At 54.1% G+C, this 17,774-nt stretch overlaps 1 protein-coding gene across 2 annotated transcripts; it reads left to right on the forward strand.

The window, feature by feature from the left end:
• The first annotated feature begins 1,089 nt into the window (after positions 1 to 1,089).
• Positions 1,090 to 15,922, forward strand: DAPK3 (death associated protein kinase 3). Of its 2 annotated transcripts, none has more exons than XM_033134558.1 (9): positions 1,090 to 1,163; positions 2,179 to 2,335; positions 9,418 to 9,778; positions 10,070 to 10,199; positions 10,545 to 10,593; positions 11,267 to 11,293; positions 12,228 to 12,380; positions 13,217 to 13,262; positions 13,714 to 15,922. In XM_033134558.1, exons 2-9 carry the CDS (start codon positions 2,274 to 2,276, stop codon positions 14,248 to 14,250), a joined length of 1,365 nt encoding a protein of 454 aa, XP_032990449.1. In that variant the 5' UTR covers positions 1,090 to 1,163; positions 2,179 to 2,273; the 3' UTR covers positions 14,251 to 15,922. The 2 variants fall into 2 exon arrangements, with proteins under 2 accessions (XP_032990449.1, XP_032990450.1); XM_033134559.1 differs by lacking the exon at positions 1,090 to 1,163 and adding an exon at positions 1,295 to 1,500.
• Positions 15,923 to 17,774: the final 1,852 nt, after the last annotated feature.

The raw sequence follows: 17,774 nt of genomic DNA on the forward strand, positions 1-17,774 counted from the left end.
TGATTACTAAATGTCATGTGGGATCCTGGATGGGATCCTGGGACAGAGAAAGGACCGGGAAACTCAGGAATCTGAACAAAAGTAGGGACTTTGGTTAATAAAAATGTATCACCGCTGATTTCTTCAATTGTAAGACATGTACTATACTAATGGAAGACATAACAATAGGGTGAAACTGGGTATGGAAGAAGGTGCTGATTTAGCTGTGAACTGATGTGTGTATAGTTCTTAGACAGGACTGGAGGAAGGTGATCTCCAGGCAGAAGAAACAGCTCGTGCCAACACTTGGGTTAGGAATGAAATGTTTGAAGTCAGAAGGAAGGCACGTGGGTTTAAAGTAGAGTGAACAAGAGGAGAATGGCACGATGTTAGGGTGGTCAGCAAAAGCCAAAAGACAGTCTAGTGTCTGAGGTGGTTAAGCATTAATTTGGGTTCAGGCCTATCTGGGAATCAATCTCAGCTGTGTCATTTACTGGCTGTGTGATTTTGGGTGGGTTACTTAACCTCTCTGTGGCTCAGTTCCCCATCTGTAGAACGGGGGAAATAATATAATTTACCTCCTAAGGTTTTTTTGTTTTGTTTCGTCTCGAGACAGACAGGAATCATAGAAGGATCCTCAAGAGGGAAAGGCAACACCTAACTGAACTCCTCATGTGTATTTTTATTTACGGATTTGGAATGTGGGTAACATTTTACAGCTACTCGGGGACTAAAGCAGCCCAGGAGCTGCCATGCCGGAGCTGGACCTTGGATTCGTATATCTTGTGACTAAGAAAGGCAGGAAGAGGGATGCAGGACTTCGGCGTGCACCTTCCAGCTTCAGGACCCAGGTCAGAGAAGAGCGGGCGGGGCGACCCAGGGGCCGAAAGTCGATCTTCTGACTTCCGTAAGCTTGACCGGCTTCCATTATAGCCAATCAGCTTCATAAAGGCGAGCCTGTCGACCAATGGAAACGAGGCATCCGGGTGCGGAGGGCCGAACGCTAGCGGACCTGGGCCTGACAGGAAGCAGGGGAGGGGCGTCACGATCGACAGGGGCGCTGACCAATGGGTCTCCGCCTCCCAGAGGAAAGCACGGGCGGCCACGGTGACGTAGCCGCAGGTCAGCGCGTAGAGGCGGCCAGCGCGGCGGAGGGGCGGGCTGGGGCCGCGGGGCTGTGGAGGGTGAGGAGTGGGCTTTATTCGAGGCTGTTGAGTGTGTGTGTGTGTGTGTGTGTGTGTGTGTGTGTGTGTGAACCCTTGGGGGACCTGCGGCACGTTTGGGGGACTTCTGGGATGACCGAGCCGGAGAGGGGTCTGGGCCGGGGCCTGTGAGGGGCGTGGTGGCCTCTGGGGCACGTGAGCAGAGACGTTACCGGTTGGGGACCCTTGGAAGGGTTTATGAAGGGGGATTTCCGGGTCTGCCATGGAGTTTGAGGGAAGGTTGGGGGCGACGGGCAATGGAGGAGACTCTCAGATGTGGCTCTTTGCCGGGGACGCATTCGGAGTGAGGGAGCCGGAGGTGGGGGCCTTTACCTGGAGGGATGCCTTTGAGGAGAGGGAAGAGGGGTCTTGCTAGCACGGTGGAGTTCAAGGGTAGGCCAGAATGGGTAGGGAGCTTGCAGGAGCTTGGAAGCTATTGTCCAGTTCCTGGAGAATTCAGTATTGGGGGGAGCATACCGCTGAGGAGGGCCTTAAGGGACGGCTGAGGTGGGGGTATGTGGAGCGCATGGGTGAGGATGAAGAGGACTCGAGAGTGCTGATGGGCACGGAGATGGGAGTGTTGGGACTGGCACCGGGAAGTTGGGCAGGGAGTGAGGGAGTTCTGGGGCTCGGGAGTGTGAAGCGGGGGGAACTTGCAGGAATGTGTGGGGGCCCTGGATGAGTTGGTGGGAGAAGCCTAGGAGGGAAGAAGCAGAGAAAGGCTGGGGCAGTGTGTGAGGAACCAGAGGTATGTGCCTGGTGGGAGTTGGGGGGCAAGGTGGCACTTTCGGGCTAATGGCGGCCTTTTGGCCGGTTTAGTGTCTAAGTGAGATGACACACGAAAGTACCTGGCCTGCCAAATTCAAGTGTCCTTCCCAGGGAGCGTGGAACTTCAGCGTGGAGTGATGTGAAACCTATTTTTGGTGATCAGGTTGCTTCGTTTACTATGAGTAATGGCTGGCATCTCACTCCTTCCCCATTTCCCTGTCTCCTCCAGGATCACGGCTGGGGGACTCCCCGAGGTCCTGTCCCCAGGCTGCGGTGACTGGGCTTTCACTGGAGCAGAAGGTGCTGGAAGGCAGACCGACCACCATGTCCACATTCAGGCAGGAAGATGTGGAAGACCACTATGAGATGGGGGAGGAGCTGGGCAGGTGAGTGACCCCTTTGACAAGGCTCCAGGGTGGGAGAGGCACTGAGGGGTTTTCTGGATAGTTCTCCTCTCCTGTCCTCTATCCTACTCTCCTAAAAGGAATGAGTCAGGGTCATGTGCCGGTGAAACAAGTTTGGGCTTTGGAACCAGACAGCCTGGCCGAGAGTTCTTACTCTGACATCCTCTCTGCATTTTCCTTTGGGGAGAAACGTAATTGAGCACATATGGTATGACACAGTGCCTGGCATATGGCGTGAGAGCAGTAGGTGTTAGCAGCTTTTGTAGGTAAAGGTCTGTTCCTCTCTTAATCCTCTCTTAGGGGTGGTACTTGAGTCTTCCCAGGTCTTGACCTTTCCAGGGAAGGCCTCCGGTCTGGGCCCACAACCCTGCCAGTTGTGTAGCATTCTTGTGGGAGAGAGGGGAGGCTTTCTGTGCCAGCCAGGCAGCTGATTTCCTGCCTGGCCGGGCCTTATAGCCTCCCCTGGGAGCTGACTCCCCCGCCACCCCAGATCAGCTAGGCACTATCCCTTTTTGTTTTTGGTGGAGCCTCAAACCTTATTTGGTGAGTTTGCTGCTGGCTGGCCCCATGATGTCACCAGAAGGGAATGTAAATAACTGAGCCCTGCTTTCAGGCCTTTGCTGAGAGAGTGTTTCAGGCTCATTTGGGATTCTGAAGTCTCTCCTTTAGGAATTTCCCCTTTAGAGTGGTAGTGAATGCAGCACCCCTCACCCCAAATCTCATACTTTATTGTTGAAAATGTATTAGGATAGCCTGCTGAGGATAGTTTCGCAAAATTCAGCAAAATGTCGTATGTGTATTCCCTTTAACCCACAGGTTCCACTGCTAGGAATTAATTCAGTGTGAATACATACATACATGGACCCAATGACCTAGGAACAGGGAGAGTTGCTATAAAGATTTTATAAGAGCAGAAGATGGGAAGCATCTTCAGCGGCCATCACAGCACCCCTGCATCCATAGATGGAACATTATGCAGCCATTAAAAGAGCCAGGCACCTTGTGTAATGTGAGCCACAGAAGAAATTGATTGAAATTTAATTGAAAATTTAAAAGCTGTGTCAGTTTTAATAATTTTAATGATATATTTCATTTAACCTGATCAAACTATTATCATTTTGCTTTTTTATAAACTTTTATTTAAGTGTGTTTTTCCAGGACCCATCAGCTCCAAGTTAAGTAGGTGTTTCAGTCTAGTTGTGGAGGGCGCAGCTCACAGTGGCCCACTAACGGAGCTAACCAGCCGCCCCCGTGTCATTTTGTAATCATCATGTAATCAGTATAGCAATTATTAGTGAAATAATAATTCCGTTTTTTTATCATTCAACATTTTATATATAATAAATACAAACTTTTTATAGCCACTGGAAAGAAAGCACGTCTGCACCGAGACACTCCCTTCAAGCCTGACCCTGTGCACTGTGATGCTGCATTAAATGTCCTGGAGGGAGGGGTTCTTCTTAAAAAGGAGGCATATTTTTACAGCTTTGTTTTTTTGAAATAAAATTAGCAGCTCTTCCAAAAAATATTTTAAAAATATGACAAAAAATTTCAAATAACCCTCCAAAAATGTGGAAAAGCGAGATTCAGGACAATTTGGCTAGCGAAAGCGAAAATACAAGAGTGGGTGGCAAGGGGGCGGACGGGTAGCTCAGTTTGTTAGCGCGTGAGCTCTGGGCAACGGGACTGCTGATTTAATGCCCACATGGGCCAGCGAGCTGCGCCCTCCGCAACTAAAATGAAGTCAATGAACTGGCGCTGAGCTCCCGGGTGGCTCAGTTGGTTGGAGCATGGGCTCTCAACCACAAGGCTGCTGGTTCGACTCCCGCAAGGGATGGTGGGCTGCGCCCCCTGCAACAAACGGCGACTGGACCTGGAGCTGAGCTGCACCTTCCACAATTAAAACTGAAACAACAACTTGACTTGTATGGAGCTGATGAGTCTTGGGAAAAACACACTACTCTTCGTTCCCCAATAAAAAGTCTTGGAAAAACACACTGTTCCGCAATAAAGTCCTGTTCCCCTTCCCCAATAAAATCTTTAAAAAAAAAAGAAAAAAGAAAAAAACCCAAAAAAGAATAGAGAAAACAAAAGTAATGGTGACTATTAGAAATGTACAGGGGCCATTACTGCAGATGGATCAAGACCTGCTTAAAAGGGTGGCAAGAACTGCCTAATTTTATGCACTTTGAAGATTTTTTTTCTTTTTAACCTTTTTTTTTTTTTTTTTTAAATTTTAAGTGTGTTTTTTCAGGATCCATCAGCTCCAAGTCAAGTAGTTGTTTCAATCTAGTTATGGAGGGCGCAGTACACAGTGGCCCATGTGGGGATCGAACCGGCAACCTTGTTAAGAGTACACACTAACCAGCTGAACCATCCGGCTGCCCCTCGGCAGCTCAGTGGCAGCTCTGCTCAAGTTGTCCTCAGTCTAGCTGTGGAGGGTGCAGCTCAGCTCCAAGCCCAGTCGCCAGCCTCAATCTAGTTGCAGGGGGCGCCGCCCACCATCCCATGTGGGAATTGAATCGGCAACCTTGTTCAGAGCTTGCGCTCTAACCAACTGAGCCATCCGGCTGTCCCTAGCACCTCTTTTTGATATGAAGCCTTTGAAGTGTGGTGTGTATTGTTGGCTCACAGAACATCTCGATTTGGACGGGCTTGACAGTGCCTTGTGGCCAGTGGCTGCTACCTTGGCCAGCACTGCTCTGTGTGATGGTTGGGAACATTCTCAGAGATACATGAAGTGAAGGATTAATGGCATAGAACACTGCACACTGTGTTGTAACTTGTATAAATTGTAGATGTCGTTTGGACATCTGAATTCTAGGCTGTCTTTATGTTACTTCCGTTCATCTACCAAAGGACCTACGAGGCAGGTGCCATTATCCTCATTGTAGATAAAGAAACTGAGGCTGAGTAGAGGGCGGCGGCTTACCCAAGGCCACGCAGCCTGTCAGTGGCCAAGCAGGATTCAGATCTTGGGACCAAACCCTGCTGGCTCCAAAGCCCAGGCGTGCTGGAACCAGAGGTAGGTATTTGGCTTCCACCTGCCTGCCAGCCTGCTCTGCCCCCATATCCTGGTAACGGGCCCGTTAGATGTCCAAACAAAGATAAGCCCTGCGTGTTGGGAAGTCGGTGTGTCCTTATGCCCCAAACACCATCTTATTTCACTTCACTGCGCCTGTGAAGTTGCCCACCATGATAAGCTCTTGCGTTTCACAGGCAAGATTGAATTGGAATTTAGTTTCAAGCAGAACTATCTTTCCTGAGTCTAGTTATTGACTGTCTTTGGGGAATTAGCTGTGGGGAATCACTGTGGTGACAGACCTCAAGTAAAGCAGGCCTACGTTTTCCTGTCCTAGGAGTCAGGGCTGAATGAACTGCGAGCGAGTTTCTTGTGTGTGTGTGTGGAGGGGGGCGGGGGTTCTTTCTTCCCAATTCAAGTTCACATCGACGATCTCGGGAAATAAGTTAATGTGTGGGTTGATGAGTTTGTGGACTTCTGCCCTACCTTTCACATCATGGGATTATATGTGCAGCTCAGGCTGCACATATATTAGTCCACTCAGGCTGCCATTGCAAAGGGCCACAGACTGGGCAACTGAAACAACAGAGATTTATCAGCTCCCAGTTCTGGAGTCTGGAAGTCCAAGATCAAGATACTGACAGGGTTGGTTCCCTCTGAGGCCTGTCATCCTGTCTGGCAGACACTGTCTCCTCCCTGTGTCCTCACGTGGTCGTCCCTCTGTGCATATCTGTGTCCTAATCTCTTCTTAATAAGGACACCACCCATATTGGATTAGGACCCACCCCAATGACCTCGTTTTAACTTACTACCTCTTTAAAGGACCCATCTCCAAAAAGTCATATTCTGAGGTCCTGGGTATTAGGGCTTCAACACATGGATTTTGGGGTCACCAGTCAGCCCATAACATCTTTTTACCTATTCCCTCTGTGTTAGTTATTCTTATTTGTTAGTTCAGCTTGGAATAAAACTAAAGAAGAAAAATCCTGGTATCTGAAAATGAGGCCACATGTTCAGTACTTAGCACAGTGTTCCGGCATGTTTGGCATTCGCTGTCATTACCATCAGGGAGTCGTCATGGGATGGGAGGTAGGCCTGGAACAGTTAGCTTGGATGAGGGCAGAGGGGCGGGGGAGAGGCATCTCAGGTGGGGGCAGGAGCATCGTATACCTGGGGGACTGTTGTGCTGCATCCACGGACCTAATCAGGGATGCTTTGCCTGTTTTGTCTGACCTGTGCCCTTCGCTTTTAGATTGAATTTCCTATTGCTGCTGTAACAAATTACCATAATTTAGTGGCTTATAAGAACACACGTTAATTATCTTAAAGGTCTGGGAATCGGGAGTAGAAATGGATCTGCAGGGCTGCTCCTTCAGTAGGAAAGAACCGTTTCCGGCCATTTCCAGCTTCTAGAGGCACCGCGTCCCTGGCTCGTGGCCCCTCCTCCATCGTCACAGCCAGCAGTGCAGCCTCTTCCATCTCTGACTCTGAGCCTCCCGCCTCCCTCTTAGGAGGACCCGGTGATGACACTGGGCCTCCTCTAATCCAAGGTCATCCCCATCTCGGGCCTCGACTTAACCCCACCTGCAAAGTCCCTTTTGCCATAGGAAGGGACACATTCACAGGTTCTGGGGATTCAGACGTGGATGTCTTTGGAGGGGCCATTATTTAGATTACCATGATTAGTAATAATTTTGCAGCCCCCACCTGCGCACCTGGACTTTCACCCACCTTCTGACCACCCGAGTATGTGCAGAGCATGTCTGTGATGGCCTGCTGTGGGCGCTTCCGTTTCCTGATGTTGATGAGGGCAGCAGCTTGCCAGCGTGTCAGCTGCGGGTGGTCCTGGGTACTGCAGGTACTGCAGGTAGGTCCACCTACTCGGGCAAACCCAGGTGGGTTTCCCCAGCTTGTCTTTTTTTTTTTTTTAATTTTTACTGGGGAATATTGAAGACCAGTGTATTTTTCCAGGACCCATCAGCTCCAAGTCCAGTCGCCATTTTACAATCTAGTTGCAGGGGGCGCAGCCCACCATCGCCTGTGGGAATTGAATCGGCAACCTTGTTGAGAGCACGCGCTCTAACCAACTGAGCCATCCATCCGGCTGCTCCACTCCGCCCCCCCAGCTTTTCTAAAAGCCCCACTGGCTTGGCAGAGACACCCTCCCTCATCTGTCTGTCCCTCGTTCTGCCTGGCCTGCCGTCCCTATGCCACCACCGACTGCTGAGAGCCCTCTTGTCCCCAAGACCTGTCTCGCAGTCCCTTCCTCTGTGCACTCTTCCGCCATTTCCCCAAGATGGCTGTGTGTTCTTGACCCTTGGCAGGGCCTTATTGCAGTTTCCTGTCTGGAATTTGTGCCTTCGGTCTTAGACTTTGTCTCTCCACCTGCAGCTGGCACGCTGGCAAGCTGCTGCACTCGTCAACATCCATATAACGTCTTGAAGTAGCCCAGTGTAGTGTGGCCTATCCACGAGCCTGGAATGGTTTCTTACTTTTTTAAAGGGTTGCAGGAACACACAAGTATTGTGACAGACCACATGGCCTATATAGCTTAAAGTATTTACCGTCTGGCCCTTTTCAGCAACTTCTGAGTCAAAGCAAATTAGTATAACTGAGTTCCTAGACAGCAGAAGAATTTGAACATTGGACAGCGCCCTGGAGTGCAGTACGTAGAATTTCTCTGTCTTTTAAATAACAACTGTCTAGAGATGTAATTCACATACAGTTCACTCACTTAAAGTGTATAATTTCATGATCTTTAGTATATGCACAGCGGTCTGCAACCATCACCACCATCTATTTCCAGAGCATTCTCATCACCCCCAAAAAAACCCCATCCCCATTAGCAGTCACCCCTATTCCCCCACCCCAGCCCCTGACAACCACGAACCCACGTCCTGTCTGTGGATGTGCCTGTTCTGGACACTTCACATACAGGGAATCACACACTGTGGCCTCGTGTGTCTGGCTTCTGTCACGGAGCCCCGTGGGTGTAACATTGCGGTGTGTGTCATATCACTCCTTATGGTCACATCATGTTCCCCTGTGTGCATGGCCCACACCTTGTGTGTCTGTTTGTGTGTTGATGGATGGACACGGGTTGTTGCCACATTTCGGCTCTTGGGAATCAGGCTGCTGTGAACATCTGTACAGGTTTCCGTGTGGACACATCTTCATTTCTCTTGGATATATATCTAGGAGTGGAATTGCTGGATTTTGTGGTAATTCTGCGTTTACCATTTAAGGAACCACCAGATTGTTTTCCACAGTGGCTCCCCCATTTTGCATTCCCACCAGCTGTGTGTGCAGCTTCTGATTTCTCCATGTCCTCACTCTCCTCTTGTTTTAAAAATGTGCACCTTTCTCTCTCTCTGCTATTAAATAAGAAGCTCTTTTGAAGTCAATGGCTTCCTTTCTTTTTTCTTAGATCTTTAGAAAATGATGAAATACACCGCAGAAAGTTGAATCAGTATAAAATTGTTTCAAATAGAGAATAAGAACCTCTACTTGCTGCCCCCATTTCCTCAGTGCCACTCCTCAGAGATGGCTGTTGTTAACAGGTTGGCATGTGTCCTTCATACCTTTTTCCTACGTATACACGCGTCACTAAATATATCTGTGCATGTGGGTACAGTGTATGCCTTTTTTAAACAAAAGAACTCATTTTGTGTGTCATTCTACAGCTTTTTTCACTGTGAGGTCCTCGTGGATATCTTGTCCGCACTCAGAGAGTCACCTCCATTCTTTCACATGCTGGTGTAGAATTCCACTGGACTTACTACCACCATGGATTCTAGGTCCCTCCCGATAAACTTTGAGCTGTTCTTGTTCTCTCACTGTTACGAAAAGGCCAGGCAGCCGCTGTGTGCCGTGCCGCCCTGCACTCACATAGCATACCCACCGGGTGCATCTCGGAGGTGGTGGGGACAGTGTATCCGCATGGCACCGGAGGCTGGGACAGTGCTGCCTGAGCAGGTAGTGGCAGCCTGGTCCCCCTCGGTGTCCCGCTCACCTCCCCTCCCCTCCTCCTCCGCCCCCACAGTGGCCAGTTTGCGATTGTGCGGAAGTGCCGGCAGAAGGGCACTGGGAAGGAGTACGCAGCCAAGTTCATCAAGAAGCGCCGCCTGTCGTCCAGCCGGCGGGGGGTGAGCCGGGAGGAGATCGAGCGGGAGGTGAACATCCTGCGGGAGATCCGGCACCCCAACATCATCACGCTGCACGACATCTTTGAGAACAAGACCGACGTGGTGCTCATCCTGGAGCTGGTCTCGGGCGGGGAGCTCTTTGACTTCCTGGCCGAGAAGGAGTCGCTGACGGAGGACGAGGCCACGCAGTTCCTCAAGCAGATCCTGGATGGCGTCCACTACCTGCACTCCAAGCGCATCGCCCACTTCGACCTCAAGGTGAGCCCTGCTGGGAACTCGGGACGGAACAGGACCCGCTGTGCATGGCTGGCAGGTGAGGGTGGGAGCCCGAGAGCTGGTCTGCACACCCCTGGGTCTGTCAGTGCCCCGGGGGTCAAGGAGATGGGCCGGCGCAGCCCTGGACCCATGAGGTGACATCAGCCTGCCCATAGCCCATGGGCTGGGAGTGGGGGTGCTCAGGAAAATTCCGGGTGCTGTTCCCGGAGATGCCATGCCATGCCGGCAGAAGCCGCAGGTCCCCCTCCCACCATCCCGCTCCCCCCACTCCAGCCGGAAAACATCATGCTCCTGGACAAGAACGTGCCCAACCCGCGGATCAAGCTTATTGACTTTGGCATCGCCCACAAGATTGAAGCCGGGAATGAGTTCAAGAACATCTTCGGCACCCCGGAGTTTGTGGGTGAGGCCCGCCTGGTGCATCGGGCTGGGGCTCGGGGAGGGGGCACTTTAAGATTTCCGGTGTGTGAGGAGCTGTAGGCCTGGCCCCTGGATGCCTTGGATGCCTGGCCCTTTACCCTCAGGTGCCCTGGCATCAAGCATGGGGAAGCTCATCTCGGGCTGGTGCCATCACCATCCCAGCCTTCCTGCCCTACAGCTGGCTCTGCCTGTGTGTGCGCACGTACGTGCGCCCCCCTGAGCAAACAGCCACCTGCAGGGGTGCTGTGTTGCCCTTGATCAAGTCCCCGTTACAGCCTTAGATGCAACCAGCTCCTGACCCTGCACTTTCTGTCTCCCTATCCCAAAGCTCCCGAGATCGTCAACTACGAACCCCTAGGTCTGGAGGCGGACATGTGGTGAGTCAGTGGGAGCTTTGGGGGCACAGGGCTGCCCTGGGCTGAACCCAGCACACACACGGGACCGCTCCTCGGAAATTGACCCCTGCTTGTCCCCAGGTGCTGCAGGCTGGGGCATAGCCCATCCTGTGCTCTCAGTGCTGGGGGCGTGGGCAGCACAGATCTTTGCCTTAGGATGGGGGTCAGCAAACCGCAGCCCTGGGGCCAGAGCAGGCCCAGGGACTGGGAGCATTGTTCTTGTTTTTCAGAAAGATGTTAAAAACAAAACAGACAAATATGTGACAGACCGTTATTGGCCCACAAAGCCTGAAATACTCGGTGTCTGACCCTCTATAGAAGCAGTGCCAGCCCTGCCTTCAGGCCTCAGCAGGTCTCTAGAGGGTGCCACATCCATGGAGTCTGTGGAGGCCATTGTGCTGTCTGCCCCTCCACCTCTAGTCCCTTTGAGCTTTGATAGGAAAGTGTGGCCCAATCCTTAGACCCCAGGGCAGGAGGAGGGGAGCAGGCAGGCGGGCGTGACCCCTGAAGCCCTGGGAGCTGACAGACATGCCCTCCTGGCCCCTGGCCCGAGAGCCTTGGGCTTGTGGCTTACCCTTGGGGGCCCTGTAGAAACTGGGAGTCAAGGTTTTGCAACCCTACGGCTGAGCTGAGCTTTTCTTGTGTTCTCTTCCAGGAGCATTGGCGTCATCACCTACATCCTGTGAGTACCTGGCTGGCATCCTGCTGCCCCTCTTGGGTCCCTGCTGTGGCTGAGGAGGGTCAGGGGGGCTTTTGTGTGGGGACAGTGACCTCAAGTGTGGGCCACCCAGCGCTCTGACCTGTGGAGGTGCCAGCAAACTCTGGGTGGGTGGATAGATGAATGAATGAGTGAATGAATTTGTGCAGGAGGGAAAGATGTGGAGATAGGGTGAGGGTGAAGGTTCCGACCTTCCCGTCCCACTGCTGGTTCCCCAGGCTTTCCACAAGTCACCTCATTAGTGTAAACTGAGAGGTTGGAAGGGGCTGTTATGAATAACAAACACTTTTTTCATCTTTATTCTCTGGAGCCATTTCAGGAACTAAGGACAAGGATTGAATATTACAACAAAAGATGCTCCCACCTTCTTAGCTCTTAAGTTTTAGGAAATCCCCGGGGTTTGGGAGCCACGTGCCCAAGGACAGGGATAAAGACCACATATGTATTTCTTACCATAAGTCACAGTATCAGGTGCCCGGAGCCCCCTCAATGCAGCGTAACAGGAAGGCAGGCAACACCAGTGTGTCATCACCAGGGATGCACTCTGCGTGCTGGGTGGCGTCAGCCAGGGCTCCTCTGGAATCACTGCACATTCTGGGGCAGATGCTGTGACACTGTGTGTCTGCGTAGTTACTTTGAGTTTCCACAAGACCTTCACCCACGGGTTTTCGCGCCTCCGCTGGCTGGGCAATCACTTCTTACTGCCTTCTGGTTGGTGGCCAGGGGGTGGCTGGGGGAAGGTACCAGAAGAATGTGTGCATGGGGCGGTCGGGCCCAGTGTCCCTCTCCCTCCACGTGTGGCCCCTTCGTGGACTCCGCGCAGATTGGTGGCAGCTCAGGCAGCGGCTTGGTCATGAAGCCAGTGCAGGGGCCAGTGAGCCTCTTGTCCGTCGTCTAGCTTGAGCGGCGCCTCCCCGTTCCTGGGTGAGACCAAGCAGGAGACCCTGACCAACATCTCAGCCGTGAACTACGACTTCGACGAGGAGTATTTCAGCAGCACCAGCGAGCTGGCCAAGGATTTCATCCGCCGGCTACTCGTCAAGGACCCCAAGTGAGCACAGGCCGGGCAGGGGACGGGGCAGGGCAGGCTCAGCGCGTGGGGCCGGCGCGGCCAACAACACACCCCTCCAAGCCCCCAGCTCCTCACAGCTGGCTTCCGCTGGGGCGGGGATAGTAATGCATGGCTTAGGGTGGCCCACACTGTGTCTTACGCAGCTATTTAGGGGCGGCCGGTTAGCTCGTTTGGAGCGTGGTGCTGATAACACCAAGGCTGCCGGTTCGATCCCCGCATGGGCCACTGTGAGCTGCGCCCTCCTCAAAAAAAAAAGCTTTTTAATTCATTACCAAATTTTAAAATCAAGGTTTCACATAAAATTCCAGATTATTTTCTTTTTCTAGAAAAAGATCTAAAAATTCTGGCAGCGTAGAGCCCTCATTCACAAGATAGTGCTCCTTTTGGCCGCAGCCCTCCCCTGGCATGTGCTGCCCATTTTTGTCACCCACCTGGCCCCTCCTGTGGGTGCCTGAGTTGTTTGACCACAGCATTAAGTCGTGACCTGTTAACGAAACTCCTCAAGGCACATGGAGACCGCAGAGCCTGCAACCCAAAGGCCCCCTCAATGGGCAACTTGTGGCTGGCCCAGCAGAGTGGGAGCTCAGGACTGTGCAGTTTCAGGTCATTTCAGGGACTTGCTGCCGGGCTGGATGGTGACTTTAGGGGTTGGGGGCCTCCAGAGGCAGGTGTCGGCATCAGACCTTGGCGGAGTGCTGAGAGCAGGGCTGCAGCACGGAGAGCCTGGAAAACTCCTGCCCTGCTGTCTGCTTGGTGTGGGGAGGATGGTGCAGAGGGCACTTGTGTGACTAAACGGCGTGGGGGTGCTCTTCCAGGAGGAGAATGACCATAGCCCAGAGTCTGGAGCATTCCTGGATCAAGGTGAGGCGGGGGGCTGCTCCCACTGAGGGATGGCAGGCATGACAAGCCCTCAAAATCCAGGGAGGGTCCCCAGAGCGGTGGGCCCGGGCAGTGGAGGGATGGGGTGCTCTCTGAGATGGCGTTGGAGCCTTCTCACTGAGACACTCAGCTGGAGTCCGGGGCCCCTCTGTGCACACAGCAGGGCTCCCTCCCGCAGAAGCTTCCCCGAAAGCATTGTTCCATAAAGGGCCAGAGCATCAGTTTTTCCATCTCTCTGGTCCCTGGCGTGACTGTGTAGCGTGCCATCAATAATCAGCTCTGTCTTCATGGCAAGAAAACATGCCAGGACCATATGCACATGGGCACAGCTGTGTGCCAATAAAACTATTTACAAAAGCAAGCAGAGGGCTAGGTGTGGCCCTCGGTGGTCCTCCACCTGGCCCCGCTCCAGACTGTACTTCCTCCCCCTCAGGCCATCCGGCGGCGGAACGTGCGGCGGGAGGACAGTGGCCGGAAGCCGGAGCGGAGACGCCTGAAGACCGCCCGCCTCAAGGAGTACACCATCAAGTCGCACTCGAGCATGCCCCCCAACAACACCTACATCAACTTTGAGCGCTTCTCCAAAGTGCTGGAGGAGGTGGCAGCGGCGGAGGAGGGCCTGCGCGGCCTGGAGCATAGCCGGCGGCTCTTCCACGAGGACATCGAGGCACTGACGGCCATCTACGAGGAGAAGGAGGCCTGGTACAGGGAGGAGAACGAGAGCATCGGCCAGGACCTGCGGCGGCTGCGCCAGGAGCTGCACAAGACCGAGGCGCTCCAGCGGCAGGCCCAGGAAGAGGCCAAGGGCGCCCTGCTGGGGGCCAGCGGGCTCAAGCGCCGCTTCAGCCGCCTGGAGAACCGCTACGAGGCCCTGGCCAAGCAGGTGGCCTCCGAGATGCGCTTTGTGCAGGATCTGGTGCGCGCCATGGAGCAGGAGAAGCTGCAGGGCGTGGAGTGTGGCCTCCGCTAGGGCCACAGGAGGCGGGGGCCCCCTCAGCAGCCCTGGGCCAGGCCCCTTTGTCACCTGTGTTGGGCCTTGGAGAGGCCCTGGGCTGGGGCTGAGGTGGGAAGAGGTGGGCTGGGCTGGGCTGGCCAGGAATGGAAGGCTGAGGGGAGGGGCTCGGCCAGCTGTGTCCCGGGAGCCAAGGCTGATCCGCCGCCTCTGCACAGCTTGCCTCCCTCTGGCTTAGCCCCTCTCCTGCAGCACTGGGGACTCGGGGTGGGGGTGCTTCTAGGGCAGCATCACCTCCAGAACTGTGAAGTCTCTGCGAGGGATTGGTACCTCCAGGAGAAGTGGCCACAGTGGACCAGATGCCTCAGCCTGGCGGGGTGGTAGGGTGGCAGTCTGGGTCCCAGGTCAGGGGGCTGTAGGCAGTTGGATCACACAGCAGAGCCTGGTTAGCACCTTTCGGCCCTCCACGCTGGTCCAAGTGCACGCAGCCTCAGGGATGGTTTGTGAGGGCCCTTGTGTGCCCCAGGACTCGGAATTGGAGGGCCCTCTGCTGGGCAACCCATCCTCTCCTCTCCTCCAGATTCAGGAGGTGACTCCTCCAGGATCAGGGGTGGAGGCGGCCTCTGAGCCCGGCTCTCCCCATACTCCAGCCCCTTGCTGGGGCACCCCCGGCCCTGGACCAGGTACTGGGGTCAGAGCTGAGGAGCTGACCCAGCCCTCAAGGAGGTAGTATTGGGGGGAGCATGTGGCTAAGCACGTTACCTGCATGCAGTAAAGGAAACATCTGCAAAAGCTGTCTCTGTTCCCTCCCAGAGGCGCAGGGATTCCCTGGGCACTGGCTGAGGCAGGTCCATGGGCCAGGGGCCAGGGGACAGAAGTAAAGAGCCATCATCCATCTGGCCCCCGTCCCCAGTGGGGCAGGCTGTGGAGCCATCCCCTCAATGCCAGGTGCAAGCTTTCCATGACACAGTCCCTGATGCGCCAAAGCCCACGTCGGGGCCCCACCCCGTCTGGTCCCTGGCTCTGCCCTTGCCCCACCTGCCTCTGCTCCGCACCCCTTGGTGGGGACCCCGTGGAGTAGTCCCAAAAGGCTGGTGGGCCCAGCATCCCCCTCCCCGGACAGCTTCAGGGCTCCTTACCGCCACCACCACCCCAGCCCCCAGGCTCTGTGCTGCCCTATGGGGAGAAGCCCTTTGATTCTGCTTCTGCTGGTGTTTCCCGCTGGCATCTGGCTAGAACCCCTCCTGGGAGCACTACCCTTGGACCTGAGCAGTTGAGAAGGGGGTTGCAGTGCCGTCATGCGCCACTAGGTGCCGCCCTTGAGGGTCTGTGCCCTAAGGTTCGTGCTTCATGAAAGTAGGTCCCTAGCTGGTGGCCACTCAGAACCTGGAGTTGTCTGCTGCAGGTTGGGTTGAGGGACACCTGTGCAGACACCCCTCCCGCCCCCCAGTCTAGCTGAATGGAGGCAGGAACCAGGCAGGTGGGACTGGGACTATTCCTGCTGCGGCCACTGGCCTGGGGCTCAGGCAGGGCCTTGGGACCTGGCTGTGGGGTCTTGTCATGCGCAGGCCCATCTCTGGGGTCTGTGGTGGGGCTCCTTGTATGCCTCTCCATGAGCTCCAGGCCATCATGTATGCACGCTTCTGCAAGCACGTGCGAGCCCAAAGGAAATAAAGCCCGGATTCCGACACCCAGCAGTTGTCTGTGCTTGGGCCCGGCGGGGCAGCCAGCCTTGGGTCAGTTGGCGCCATGGTCTCCAGGCTCTGTCTCTTTCCCTCCGTCCGCTGCCTGCCCCTGTGCTCCTCAGGACAAAGAGGGCAAACCTGGGGTGTGACATCGGGGGCTGCCTCAATCTTGGGGCTCAGCTGGACTCTGGTTGTTTTTGTTGGAATGAAATGGAAGCTTGCAATGTTGCAATGAAAAAGCAGCCAGAGCAGGCTCAGAGGGGTCCCTTGGCACCTCCTGAGGGTTCCCCTGCCGTGCTCTGCGCACTGGTGCATGGGGCTCCAGCGCAGGCCAGCCCTGCTGTCTGCACAGCAGGAAGGTGGTGGCGTCATTGCTGCTCAGCACAGCCTCTGGGTCTGGAATATGGCTCCAACGAGGGACCTTCTGACTCAAGTCCTTCCCAGGAGCCGAAGTTCTGAGCCTTTGGCAGCTCTCGGTCATTCTAATGTTGCCTCATTTCCATACACCAAGGGGCATGTTTCTCCTTGCTTTTTTCCTCTTTAACTTTTTTTAATTGAGGTAGCTCTCACTATACAATCAATCTTTTAAAAAATCTTCTGGTAAACAACTTTCACTTTTGAATTCTAGTAAATTTCAGTTCATCGAATGGTCAGACCTACTCAGGTTTCTGCGGTCAGTCCATGACTGTCTTTTACAGCCGGCTTGTCCAGGCCAGGTCCTGGTCTGGCCTGCACATGGCACCTGGCTTTTAGGAACCTTAGGGCTTAAAGACCGGGCTCTGTGCAGCAAATTCCCAGATTTTACGTTGCAAAGTGCAGTCAGCCCCTGGTGGGTGTAATTTCTGCCCCGGGGTGTGTAATTTCTGTAAAATCAATAAGGCCATTGTCTGCTGGTGCTACCTGCCTCCTATGGAAAAGGAGGAACTTTTAGGCAGTGCTAGGGGGTCTCCAGATTCCAAGGGGGGTGGTTACACAGAGGCTGCCTGGCAGTGTCCACGGGACTGGTGAGCAGTGTTCACCCAGCCAGTTTACCAAGTCCCACTGCATTCTGGGTATGTCAGGTGCTGGGGACATAGTGGGAGTTTGACACCATGTCTGTCTTGATGGCGTTGGGTGAGGGCTACTTAGCTATCCTGCATTTCAGATTAAGGCTGGGTAGAACCTTAAATGCACTTGGACTCACACCTACCCTTTCAGTATGCAGGGCCTGCCACACTGCAGGGCTAAACCCTCAGTATTTTTCAGGGTAGCGGCCAGGCGTCCTTGTTCTGGAGATGATCTCTGCCCCAGCCTCCTGACCTGGATTAGCTTCAGTGGCTCAGCTCAGCGTAGCCTTAGTTGACTCATTCTGTCAGTTGAGGGCACAGAGAACCACCCTGGGGTCATAAAGCACCTCTCCAGAGTGTCTGGCCCACGCAAGCACTTAGCAAACAGCACTGCCCTTTTGTAGAGCCTGCTGGACTAGTGTGCTGTGATTCATCGTGACTGCGGCAGGCAGACTCTGAGATGCTCCCAAGGACCCCTGCCTTCTACCGTTCACTCCCTTGACAGTGGGCTGGCCTCATGGCGGGTTCTAACCAACAGAACACAGCAGAGGTGATGGAGGTCACTTCCATGATTAGGCTACATCGATGGTGACTTCCATCTTCTTGGCACCCCCTTTCCCTTGCTGCTGGCTTTGATGAAGCCAGCTGCCATGTTGCAGATGCCCACCTGGCAAGGTACAGCCAGCAAGGAATGAAGCCCACCAACCACATCAGTGGTCTTAGAGGCGGATCCTCCCCCAGTCGAGCCTTCAGATAAAACCCAGTCCTGGCTGACACCTGGATTGCAGCCTCTTGAGAGACTGGGCAGAAG

Source organism: Rhinolophus ferrumequinum, chromosome 18 (assembly GCF_004115265.2).
Source record: "Rhinolophus ferrumequinum isolate MPI-CBG mRhiFer1 chromosome 18, mRhiFer1_v1.p, whole genome shotgun sequence".
Lineage (NCBI taxonomy): Eukaryota > Metazoa > Chordata > Mammalia > Chiroptera > Rhinolophidae > Rhinolophus > Rhinolophus ferrumequinum.